A 12,904-nucleotide genomic window follows, 5' to 3' on the forward strand; every position below is an offset into this window, starting at 1 on the left:
CATTGATCCCACGCCATGTTCGTAATCACAATTATCTTTTCTTCCCTTTTTTAAAGATATATTTCCATGGGCCACTTTTTCTTTAATTTAAATAAAAAAAAAAAAAAACATGGGCCACTCAATTGTGTAAAATAACAAATCTATTCATTGACACATTGGGCTTTAAGTTCGAGCAATGCTGGGCTTCTCTGGGTCATAATTTTAGGCCCTTAGTAGTTCATTGCATTTTATCTCAGTCCCATTTTTTATTTATTCTTGCAGAATCCTATCCAATTTATCTCTTTCAAAGTACTGGTTGGTGGAGGACTAGAGATGAGCTCACTGACATCTTCAATTGGGACTGTGAATCCCAGAAAATTTAGAATACCCAATAAACGACTAATAAAAAATTCTGATTCAAAAGAAGCATCAAATATCAGATTCTCAAGCCAGTCCCCACGGAAAAGCTCTTTGCCTATTGTACAAAAAAATGTGAACCCAATTACTCTACTCAGCAGAAGAGAAGCACTTGGTTTCAGCTTCTGTTTTGGCTTTCTTGATGTTCTCTTGCAACCAGAAGAGAGTGTAGCAGCTGAAGCAGCTCCATGTGAACTAACGGTAGCTCCCTCCGGCCTTGCCTTCTGTGATAAAGTTGTAGGAACTGGCCCTGAGGCTGCCAAGGGACAGTTGATTAAGGTGACATATAGTTTTCTCTTTCTATTTCTGTTTTAAGTCAGTACATTACGAAGATGTCAAAGTAATTGTATTCTAAGGAAGTCTGTCAAGCTAATTTATACTGGATGTAGAGCCCATATTCTCTCTTCTTTGCAGTGTGTACCTGGTCTATTGGCCTCAGAAACGTGAAAAAATGTTTGTATAAAGTAGAATCAGTAGGAATAATCTGCATATATACCCGTCTTGTAGTTGTTATATGAAGTTATGAACTGGCTGTTGTTCAACTGCTTAAACACTGGACTTATGGAATATGTATATATGCTTACTATACATGAAAAGTGCTGTAATTCAGTGAATGAACTGATGAACAGGCACATTATGTCGGGAAATTGGAAAATGGGAAGGTTTTTGATAGCAGCTACAATCGAGGGAAACCTCTTACATTTCGCATAGGTGTTGGCGAGGTATGTATAATGTATGTGTTTGCTTAATAAACTAATGGTGATCATATGCTAGCACGGGGCAAGATTCAATGACAATTATGAATTTATGATTCTTTTTTAGACGCTTATGAATTTAGGTTGACACCTTCCTAGCTAGTTTGAGATTTTCCTACAGGCTGGGAAGTGACCTCTGTTCAATTTTGGCTTGTTAAACAATTTTCATCACTTAATCAATCAATATATTGGAAAAAAAAAATGGTGCAGATGCGTAAATTACCATAGTCATAAGGTCAAAGAAAGCAAATTATGTTTTAGATTAGAAATAAAATAATGGGGAAACAAAATCAGTTTCCATGTCCTCACTTTGCACAATTCTAATTGCCTTGTAATAGGGCAGAACCATCCATTTTTTGCTGGTTTATGATTCTAAATTTCATACTTAAAAAGATTTATCTTCATGGATCTCATAGGTCATCAAGGGCTGGGACCAAGGCATTCTAGGAGGTGATGGAATCCCTCCCATGCTTGCAGGTACAATGTAAAAGAATCCAAGAAAATTCTATTTTTTTGCCTTGTAATATATCTGTAATTTTCTTCTTAAAATTAAATTATGTCCTACTTAATTAGGTGGAAAACGCATACTAAAGCTTCCTCCAGAACTCGGATATGGCGTGAGAGGTGCCGGGTGTAAAGGAGGTTAGCAATCTTTTACAGCTAAATTATATATACGAGTAGGTTAATCAGATAATTAATTATTATATTTGATAGTGCAAGTGTCTTAAGCTTATAAATTTATATTCTATAATGCAGGTTCTTGTATTATTCCTCCAGATTCAGTTCTCCTGTTTGATGTAGAGTTCGTTGGCAAGGCATGAGAAGTTGTAGCCAAAGAGCCAGGAAGCCTAAATCAATCAGTTTTTCAATATGAATTTTGACGTTAAGAAGAAGAAAATGATATTAGTTTCTTCGAATAGCATTCATGTTTCTCTGCACATTTGTCATTTAGAGACACAATATTATTAGATTTTACATCATTATTTTGGCAATATGATGTTGAATACATTGCAAAAGTGAATTAGACCAGAATGCTGAGATTGCTGATCCCATCCAACTAACTTGATATCAAAGATATTAAAATTCTAATTACTCACAAAATCCAATAAATTGTTACCCTAATTATTCATAAAAAAGCTGACCCGTTTATTAATTTTTCATTTTGCTTAGTTTAAGGAAAATTTTTAAATTAAAGCCATAGCCTCTTTTCTACCAACTCTGGATTGGAGGATATCGTTACATTTCCTTCCCCTATCCACCCCACCAATAAATAATAATAAAAATAAGCATCATCATATGTCATGTTGTAGAAAAATGTTCAAAATTTTTCTATGAACTTCTTGTAATGTTCAACCAAACATTCTCCCCAATGTCAAATAACAATTAATGATTTCTTCAAATTTAACTTGGAAAGAAACCATCGTGGAGAAAATTTCTTCAAATTCAAATGATTACACATGCTTTTTGTTGATACCCGTTTTCGCGACACATTTTCTACAAACCCGATTCAACCAAACTCGACTTCCCTATGGACTCAATTCATGTATTATATTATATTATATTCTTTTAAGCATGGCCCAAGCTCATGCGACTTATTGGGAGAAATTGAGGAAGTGTGGTTTGGAGGGTGGGTCGGTTCCTTTCAGACCTTCTGCATGAGCCCAGCCCATGCGTGCTACCGAGTGGGCAAGGGACACTGGTAGCACCTCAGGCTCATGGAATAGGTCTTGTATCCAAAATTTCCATCCCAAAATAGTTTTTATGCTCTGGGTGACTGTGGCCTAAAGTTTCTGCCCTAACCCACTTTTACCTTTAAAACATATTTGGCTCCCATTGGCCAACTCCATCTGCTAGACCTCATTTAGGTGAGCCTCCCAATGGTCTGAAATGTCTGACCAAAGGCAACCAATTAGAGCAAACCTCCTTTATTTCTAAAATTATGTAAAAAGCTTACCAAACTCTTCCCTAAACAAAAGCAACCCAAGCCAAAACACCAAATTGGTATCATAGAGGATAAAAGCCTCTTCCACTACTCAAAAACCAGTCAAGAGCATCACCCCAAACTCTATATAAAACTCTCTCTTCAGCTCATAAACAGGGGGGCCACGTTCTACCTAGGACCTGAAACTTCAGAGCAAAAACTCATTCAGCCAGTCAATAATCTCACAATTCTAAACCTTAGGAGTGGAAATATGGGTATAGGGGAACCCTCCCTCTCTTTCTCATGACCTTCCTCAATTTCCTCTTTTGTGTGACTGTGGATCGAAGTTTCAGACCTGTTGAAACACGTTTTCCCCATAGAGCTGAAACTTGAGAGCCAAAACCCACTGAACCGGGAAACATTCTCACAATTCTGAAACTTGGGGGTGGAAATATGGGTACAGGGGAACCTTCCCTCTCTTTCTCACGACCTCCCTCAATTTCCTCTTCTGTGTGACTATGGGTCAAAATTTCAGACCTGTTATGTTTTTATGCTTTTTCTGAACTTATGTTGTTAGCATTTTGATTCTCTCTTGTCAAAGCACCATTAGCTTTTTTTTTTTATACATTGTGAATTTTGGGCTTGATTCTCCATAAACAAACACTTCTAAAGAACCCAAGGGGAGATTTGGGCCGTTTTCGCATTTCTGGCCCTTGTCGCAAAAACATCCCTGGCACTTTTAATCATGTTACATTTTAAAAAAAATAATAATACAATTTGTTTAAATGACTGAAATTTTCATCTATGTATATAATATCTAATAGATGAAGCGTTACATTTATTATTTCTAAGCTCCTATTAAACTACATCAGTGTAGCATTTTAGTCTATTTTGGTCTACTTTTGTCTATTTGGTCCATTTTGTTCCGTCCAGTCAATTCAGTTGAATTTGGTCTATTTAGTCTACTTCAGTTCACTTAGGTATAGTTCAGTTCTATTCGAAGAGGATGAATGATTTGTAAGGACTAGAAACAAATTACAACCACACATTACATTATTTACAAAATATCTTGCCTATATAATTAAATTTCAAATGCATTGTGTTAATTTCATTTTTTTATATCACAAAATTTATCACATTTAAAATAACAAATACTAATAGTTTAATCTAGAAAATCTAATATATTATACAAAAAAAAAAAAACTTTTTTATAAAATAATCACATCATTTTAAGAAGGGTCTTAAGATTAATACTTATAAGTTTTATCTAATATTTTTATTTTTCAATTAACGAAAATAATAAATCGTCAAATTTTTCAGCACATTGCTCAGGTCTACAACTAGTGTGAATAAAACACATGAATGATTATGTAAATCTTCTTGTAATGAATTGCAAGAGATTGCTCCCATATTTTAAGTTTCATTTTTTACCAATTGATATTTATTAGTATTTATTTGTGTCAAGCTTATTTGATTAGTTTTTAACTTTTATGTACAGTATTTATTTATTTTTTCCCAAAATTTCAAAGTTAAAAGATACTTTTAACCAAAAAAAAGCAAAAAATTAAATAATCTAATTCCAAACGTGGATTTTCAATATTTGTGCATATGCTGGATTTATAATAGTCTTATCAAGCTGTTTGGGCTATTTAGTGATAACCCTATTTCGACCCAAAATAGAATTTGGGTTGAGTCATAATATTTTTTCAAAAACAATTTTGAGCATTGTGATCAATTTTTCTCCCTAATTAGACAGAAGTCATGTACAATTCAATTATAATTGGATTATTTCAAAAAAAAATTGATTTTTCATTTTATTTTTAGAAAATTTCCATGATGAGTATATGAAATGATTTTTTTTTTTTTTGGTTGAAATTTTCATGTTATAAACGATATATAATTGATAATAGTTGGCATGAATTATGTTATTCTCTTTAATATAGAAGGAGTATTTATATCTAGAAATATACAAATCGTACCATTTTCGAAACATGTACACATTGGCACTAAAATATTCGGTTCCAATAATTTGAAAATTTTAGATCACTTAAAATTGATTTCGACAAAACTTTGGCACTTGTCCTGATATCATTAAAAAAAAATTAAAATAAGAAAAAAGGTTATTTATATACTGTTTGGTTCGGTCTAAACTGGAGCAGGAAAATCCTAATCCAAGGTGAGAAAACCAAATACCAAGACAACCAAACGAACCCTTCTTCACTCTCTTTCAAAAACAACCAAAACCCTAAGGCCTCCCCAAAAGCCTTTACAAAGAGAAAGAAAACCTAAAACAGCAAGAGCCGTCTGTGAAGAAGAAGAAGAAGGAAAAAGATGGCGAAGTCAATGAGATCAAAGAGGGTGAAGAGGCTTCGTGCAATTCGTAGAGATATGGTAGAGCCTTTTTATGATAACAAAGACGCTGCTAAGCTTGCTGCTCAAGAAGCCGCTCTCTCTGCCCCTAAGCTTCCAGCACGGGCCTCTTCTACCTCCACCACCACCGCAGCTATGGACTTGGTCACCACTAATATTACAACATCCTCTGCTAACGCTATGGGTGCGCTTTCTTTCTCTTTCTGTTTCCTTTGGTTGATTTTCTTTGTACACTTTTTGATTTTCTGCTATTTGATTAATACCCAGTTGATATTTTTGTGAATTCAATTTGTTTAACTCTTTTTTTGGTTGATTACTTCGTACCCTTTTCGATTTACAGCTATTTGATCAATACCCAGTTGATTTTTTTTTTTTTTTGGGTGAATTTATTGTTTTAATACTAAATTCTGACTACCCATCTCTTCTTTTTCTGTCTCTGCTTTATTCTTCATACTAATTTTGATTGAAGGCTATTTGAGCAATTCCAATTTGCTGATTTTGCAGAATTTGTGAACTTTCTTTGTTGTTTTTCTAGTTTCTGATATATATATATATATATATATATTTTATGGGTCGTAATTGATCTATATATGCATATTTAGGTCCCATGAGTTACTCTCTACTGATTGTAGCCATGCCTAATTTTAAATTCGAGGAATCATGTTTAATACTGTATGGTAATGATCATGTTCACTGTTCCCTTATGTAGTTATGTTTCTAATTACTGTCATTTTCTCGAATTCTGTGATTGACGTGTATACTTTTTGATTAGTGACATTCCTTTTGTGGTGGCTTTTAGTTGAACAAAATTGGGTGCTATTTGGTGATTTTCTGTATAGCTTGTTTTGCTTTTTGATGAAGAGCTAATTACCCACTTACACATCAACATAATTATTCATGCTCTATGGTTGTTAGTTATTTCTAGGCTTCATTCTAGTTTCATAAGCAATGGTTGGATGATATCTTGCATGCAGGAGAGCAAAGCAAAAAAAGAATATAGCTTCTCTCTATATGAACCATGCTACTGAATGTGTACTAAGTTCATTCTGTAAAAGCTATTTAGTCACTAATTAAGGGTGATAATAATATTTCTTACCAGCTAGCTTATTGAGGATCTTATCAAACCCAGCATATTTGGATTCAAAAGTATGTGTTTAGGCCCATTGGTGAGAGCTTGAGCTCTCTCCTTATTCGCATTCTTGAGAGCAAGGCATAAGAACGGCACTCCAACTGAGTGTAACACAGCTTTGAAAACTCAGTTGAGTTGAATTATTTGTTTTGAGTAATATAAGAAACAATAATGAACAGAAAATTATACCAATTTGCATATATGCTTCATGATTTTTCTCTATTTGCTAATTGACTAAGAGTGACTTTGAAATGTGAACATCATCATTTCCATTGCATGTTAACACTTTCAAGTTTGATGATCTTGATTTTGTCTTCCATCATTTTGCAGATATGGAGATGGCTGATGGAAATCAAAGCATGGGTTCCTTAAAGCCTGTTGGTGGAATAGGAAAGAAATCCAAAAGGAAATTCAAGGTGGGCAAAAGCAAGCGTCGTGGTAAGGGCATCAGGAGGAAGAGTCACATTTGATTTCATAACAGATATTGGTAATGATATTTTTCTTACTGTAATAGTAACCCATTGTGGTTAGAGGAGAATTGTGGTACTTTTAAGATAGGTGTTTTTTGTATTCTGATTCTATTTTTCCTAGGATTCAGTTTTGAAAGTTGTTACTGGACATGAATGTAACCTGTTCTTTTCTTTTAATAGAAATTATTAACATGCATGGATGAATTTTGCCACACACATGCAGGAAACTTTAGTTCTATCACTGCCATGTAAAATTTGGTTTGGATTTGAATGACATCTTTAACTTTATTCAAGTGACTGCTTTAACTGAGTAGTGTGGGAGTAAAAGCAAAAAAGAACAAGTAGTTAGGAAAGTCCCAGCTCTTTCTTCTCCTGATTATGCAAGTGGATGTTTATTGTTTTAAACACACTGCCCTGCAAACCCCCCAACCCCCCACCCACCCACAACAACCCAACACAAAAAAAAAAAAAAAAAAAAAAAAAAAAAAAAAAAAGAAATCCTACAGTAGCCTTCCCTGGACAAAGTTAAACAGAAACTCTTAGTCCCAAAATGTTGGGATCGGTTATAGATCCTTGCCAAGTTGGTTTTTGTGTGTGTGTGTGTGTGTGTGTGAGATGAATAAAGACTTTGTAGAAACCAGAAACTTCACAATTAAAAGACCATTTACCTAGAGTGTGAGTAGACAAATCTGCATATCATACAAGATGGATCTTATTCTCCAAGGGGGTCCGCTGGAATCAAGTAGAGCATCTTGACAAATCATTAGTCTCAATAGTAATTATATCAGTCTCAAGGTTGTTACCAGAGATAGGGCTTATTTAATTCCTTCACCTCTGACCTAGAGAGGGAGGTTGGTGTTCACCTTTTGTGAGCAAGCGAAATACCAACTCCCTTCTTCAATCTCTAGCCACCATAGTTGTGGTCGAGAAGCTCAGGCCAACTGCTGCATAAATGTTAATTTTAATTGGAAAAATGTCCCTACACCCCTTGAACTTTAGAGCAGTAGTCATTACACCCCTTGATCTTTTATTTTGGCCAATTTTCTCCTTAAACTTCACATGGGCAAAATCACTACTTCCATTAGTTTGCTGTTAAAATTCTAACAGAACATGCACATGAGACGTGTGATATTTAAAATACCAAATCTGAGCTCTGAACTCAGTGGAAGAAGAGAGAGAAACGTTTTGAGTGAGAGAGATAATTGGTCAAAACCACTGCAACATCCCTCCCTCCGTCACTAGAAGTCCATCTTGCCGTCTGTGGTCTCTTCGTGCTATTCAACCGCATATATGGATCCTCACCACACCCAAAAAAAAAAAAAAGTTTCAAATTTCTTAAACCAGTTGGTTTCAATTTTTCAAAGGTTATAATGGATTTGGACAAGGGGAATTACGCCTATGAAGCTCCCAGATTTTGATCTCCAAGAACCTTAAATAAAACAAAGTCTTTTTTCTTTTCTTTTTTTTTCAATTTAGTTTTTGATTAAAGGAATTTATATGTAACTCTTTTTACAATATATATATATATATATATATTTTGATGAATTCGGTGTGTGTTGTTGGGATTTGGAATTTGATTGGTGGGTTTTGGTTACTTTTCTTTGTTGGGTTGGTAAAGATTGTGGGGGACTTGGCTATTGGGGTTATTGGATTTTGTCCTGTTGTTGATTACATCTCCCAAGTAATTCATCCACACGATACTTGAAGGGTCAAGCATCAGTGAAGACATTCCAGCCTTGTAAATCAGACTTCGTTGTAGGATAATAGAGTCTCAAAATTGATGCATCTTGGAAAATATTTGGAATGCAGATATCAGTAACATGGTGGCTATCGAACAAGAGATGGATATGCAGTTGAACAGCGTGACAGGACCATGGACGGCGGGACAAAACTTCTGACACAGAGGGAGAGGGAGGGGATGCCACAGTGGTTCTGGCTTCTCACTTTGAACATTTCTCTTCTTCTCAGATTTCAGATTTGGTATGTTAAACATCACGTGTGTTTCACATGCATATTCTGTTAAAAATTTTAACATAAGAGTAATTGAGGTAGTGATTTGGCACATGTGTGAAGTTTAAGGAATAAATTAGTCAAAATAAAAGTTCAGGGGATATAATGACCACTACCTTAAAGTTCAGAGGTTGTACGGACATTTTTCCCAATTTTAACATATGACCTTATTGTGGGGAACCAAACTTGGGTTGGAGCAACTGAAGCACCAGAGGAATCAGCAAAACTCCGAGATTTTATATGGTCTGCAATCTGCCTTAGCATTCTGGGAACTATTCATCTAAACTCAGAATGATGTTCAAACCAAACTTGAGTTCTTTACTTCCAAACATTATCACAGAGGATTGCACCAAAGAGCAGAAAATCTACTCTTAGATCTAGAGAGAGATTATCCTTGAAAGGAGGAGAGAACAAGAATTGGATGAGATCTGCGGTAGACAAAAGACCCAGTCATTCCATTCTCAATACCCATTGGCTGTTGAACCAGATAGCTTTGGCTAATGGGCAAAGAGCAAAAAGATTGACGGAGGATTCAGTTCCCATGTGTAACCCGGTCAGACCATCTGGTCTATCCTTTTTATTTTTTTTTTTAAAAAAAACCATGGTTGGACTTGGATTTCTAAAAGAGATGGAAAAAAAAATAAATTTAGGAAAAACAAAGAGCTGAGACATGGAAGGCCAATTTTTTTTATAATTTAGTGTAGTTACAAGATTAAGGCAGCTGTACATTATCTTCTGATTTGAACTCTCCTAAAAAATAAAAATAAAAATTATATTTTTTATTAGTCTAATTTATACTTAAAAGTATTTTGCAACGCCCTCGCAAGAGGAGGTAGTTGTCATTTGAAAGGAAACACCATTGATCACATGTCAACCCAATCCAAAACCAAACAAACAATGCATATCAACTTATTTCAAAACTAAACAACACAGATCATAGATCACTCTCGTTTTCTCTCTTCGATCTAATCTCTAATCTTATTCTCAGATCTCATCTCCCTTATTTATTTGATTATCTTGGTATCTTTGACTATAAGAGTAAATAGTGAATGTATGTGAGTTGTGAGTGCCTCTCTCTTTATTATAAACTAGTATGTAACCCCGTGCTACCGCACGGGAATGGATATATTATTAATCATGAATTTATTCATATTTAAAAGGCTCAGTTAAGTCTAAATTCATATTATTAACCAGAAAATTTCATTAACAAAACTTAGCAGTATATATATTTTACATAGAAAGATTAACCTTGGTGACAATGTTTATCCAAAAGATCCATTCACGCTTTTGAATCTTCAATCTCTATTGGTGATTGAAATTTTCGCAGTTTAAAAAATTTAAAATTAAAAAAAAAAAAATCCTCAGAGTTGTACTCATTTTGTAGTTTTACGATGGGTCATTTTGTAACATGATGCGCATTTGTGTGAAAAAAAAACCTCTGAAATTCCATGGCTGATAAAAGAAATTCTCTCCAATCTATTTTTATAGAGAGAGGGGTTTGTGCGTGTTTTTATACATCCTTCATAGTTGTATTATCATGAAGCAGGTCCAATGGATTTAGATTGGTACTACCGATTCCCAAAGCATGAGTGTTTAATGTGTTATTAATTTCATCTCATTGGCTTCTGCACATGACAGCAAAATTAAAAATAATTAGATTGTACACGTGTATAGTAAAATTGGACTCCAATTTTAGATTCTAATTGAACAATTGGAATGATAATATATGATAGTAACAACAATAGGAAAATTCAAATAAAATTTCGAATTAAATTGTAACAATCTGAATAAAAAATTCTAGTAGAAAGACAGGGTGGAGTGATCCACTCCAAGAAGGCGACCAAACTTGCGTAAATATAGAATAATAAATCTCTCTCCTGAAAATTTACATTATTCATAACCTTTACCTTCACTGAACATTTTAAAAACATAGTGACTCACATCTGCCATCCAGACATCTACAGCCGGGTCCTCTCCAATTCGCGTGAGATTCCATTGATCACTAAGTTCCTTTGCAACCTGTAAAAAGTATCATCCATCGGTCCACAGCAGTGCTTTCTTCATTGTTATAAGTGCCAAACCTGAACAAAAAGTCAAATATAAGGATAGTGAATTTTAGGCATTATGTGCATCTAATCACATATTAGCAATTTATAACAAATGTAAAGATGCAAACTTTGTAAGTGAATAGTAAACAAAACTCAGTGTCAGAACTAAGAAGAAAGCACTTTAATCTGAAACTCAGTGCAAATGTAAAGATGCAAACTTTGTAAGCAATTTATAACAAAGATGCAAACTCTGGCTTTGCTATCTTTTTGGAAATTATGCAATGTACCCAAACCAAGTTCTTATCACCGATATTAATCTCTTTGGTTTTCACGTTTGACTACAAAATCAAGAAAAAACTTAATTAGCACAGTAACTCACTTGACCTGATACATAGAAGTGGTTTTAATGAAAATGAGCCCACATACATTTAACCACATGATGCAAAATTCAACTTCAATTTCAAATTCTAGACACATGGCACAAAATTAGAGTTCTAATTCGGAATTCAATTTCACACTCTCTCTGCTTCACCTATTATTTTATATATAGATTATATTATATGTGTGTGAGTATGTGTCTAATTACTAATTGTGTGTTGTTATTATTATTATTTGTGTGAGTTGTGATGTGCATGAATGTGTGCATGTATAGCATAAATATAATATAACTTTACATAATTTAATAATTATGAAATATAGAGGATTTGTTACATGTGTGTGTATTGTTATCATGTTATAATAAATTTTTATTATAAAGTTAGTAATTCAAGAAAAGAAAAAAGAGTAAAGTTAGTGTATTATTAATTTATATATAAGTATAGTTGTGTGGGTCAATAATTAATATAGTGTCAATGAGTTGAGTTTTGTCATTCAGTTGAAAACATTTTATAAAAACAATGATAAATAGTTAATGACAACTGCATAAAAATTTAAATATTATACAAAATTAACAAAACAAAATAGTCACAACCTACTCATATTAACAATAAATAATGATAACAAATAACGAACTATCATATAACTATTTCAAAATATAAAAACTCATAAAAGGAAACTGTAAAGTTTCATGTATTAGCGTGTTTTTTTTTTTTTTTTTTTTTTTTGTTTTTTTTTTTGTCAATAACTCGATATATTTAAGTTTTTTTTTAATTATTTAATTTAATTTTTTTAACAACCCCTAAAAAAAATTCCAAGAGCCACCAATGTTCAAGATTATTGTTGTGGTTAAGAAATTGACAAAGTGGCCGGTTGGGTTTGGCCTAATTGAACTCTGAAATTTGAGTGACTTTCTATTTGATATAAGAATGACTTTTGGGCATGAAGACTGGCATGGCAATTTCTTTTTTTCTTTTTTTAGATTAGGTAATATGATTATTTTTTCTAAAGAGTTTCAACTTATGGTATCTATTCTTGGTAATAAATAACTTTTTTATTATCAAATCAAAATATCAATAAATTTTTGATATAAATAAAAACTTTACTAATTAAACTAACTGAAATCCACATCCAATATATTATTTTCTAGTATACGTAATTTACGTATGAAAAGTGGTTAAATTTAGCATTCATACCAACAAAAAGTACACCTTCGTGTTGTTGACTCATGAGTCATGAGACAGATTTTATGGATCTGAATTGGACCTTGCTCTATTTACTATTAGAGTCATGATCTAGTTATTTTCCAAATCTGAGACCTATGGAAAGTTGACTGACCTTTCAAAGCATTCTACATTCAAAAAAGTATCCTTTGGAAGACGTGAAAGACCAAGCTTTTTTCAATATTCAACATGGTCTGTTGGAATTTG

The 12,904-nt window shown here is 33.4% G+C and overlaps 2 protein-coding genes across 2 annotated transcripts; both read left to right on the forward strand.

Moving 5' to 3' along the window:
* Positions 1–252: 252 nt before the first annotated feature.
* On the forward strand, positions 253–2,203 carry LOC115967443 (peptidyl-prolyl cis-trans isomerase FKBP13, chloroplastic). Its single transcript, XM_031086538.1, has 5 exons — positions 253–675; positions 1,026–1,118; positions 1,568–1,628; positions 1,725–1,793; positions 1,908–2,203. The coding sequence occupies exons 1-5, from the start codon at positions 313–315 to the stop codon at positions 1,970–1,972; spliced, it is 651 nt and encodes a 216-aa protein (XP_030942398.1). The 5' UTR covers positions 253–312; the 3' UTR covers positions 1,973–2,203.
* A 3,060-nt stretch (positions 2,204–5,263) lies between these two features.
* Positions 5,264–7,282, forward strand: LOC115968690. Its single transcript, XM_031088164.1, has 2 exons — positions 5,264–5,626; positions 6,902–7,282. The coding sequence occupies exons 1-2, from the start codon at positions 5,404–5,406 to the stop codon at positions 7,039–7,041; spliced, it is 363 nt and encodes a 120-aa protein (XP_030944024.1). The 5' UTR covers positions 5,264–5,403; the 3' UTR covers positions 7,042–7,282.
* Positions 7,283–12,904: the final 5,622 nt, after the last annotated feature.

Source organism: Quercus lobata, chromosome 11 (genome assembly GCF_001633185.2).
Source record: "Quercus lobata isolate SW786 chromosome 11, ValleyOak3.0 Primary Assembly, whole genome shotgun sequence".
Classification (NCBI taxonomy): Eukaryota; Viridiplantae; Streptophyta; class Magnoliopsida; order Fagales; family Fagaceae; genus Quercus; species Quercus lobata.

What these genes read in the sequence shown, in the direction of transcription:
- LOC115967443 (XM_031086538.1), top strand. Translation starts at nt 313, where the DNA reads ATGAGCTCACTGACATCTTCAATTGGGACTGTGAATCCCAGAAAATTT. An exon ending in TTCGCATAGGTGTTGGCGAG is followed by an intron (nt 1,119 to 1,567) that starts GTATGTATAATG and finishes TGGATCTCATAG; the next exon opens with GTCATCAAGGGCTGGGACCA. An exon ending in AGGTGCCGGGTGTAAAGGAG is followed by an intron (nt 1,794 to 1,907) that starts GTTAGCAATCTT and finishes TCTATAATGCAG; the next exon opens with GTTCTTGTATTATTCCTCCA.
- LOC115968690 (XM_031088164.1), top strand. Translation starts at nt 5,404, where the DNA reads ATGGCGAAGTCAATGAGATCAAAGAGGGTGAAGAGGCTTCGTGCAATT. An exon ending in ATCCTCTGCTAACGCTATGG is followed by an intron (nt 5,627 to 6,901) that starts GTGCGCTTTCTT and finishes ATCATTTTGCAG; the next exon opens with ATATGGAGATGGCTGATGGA.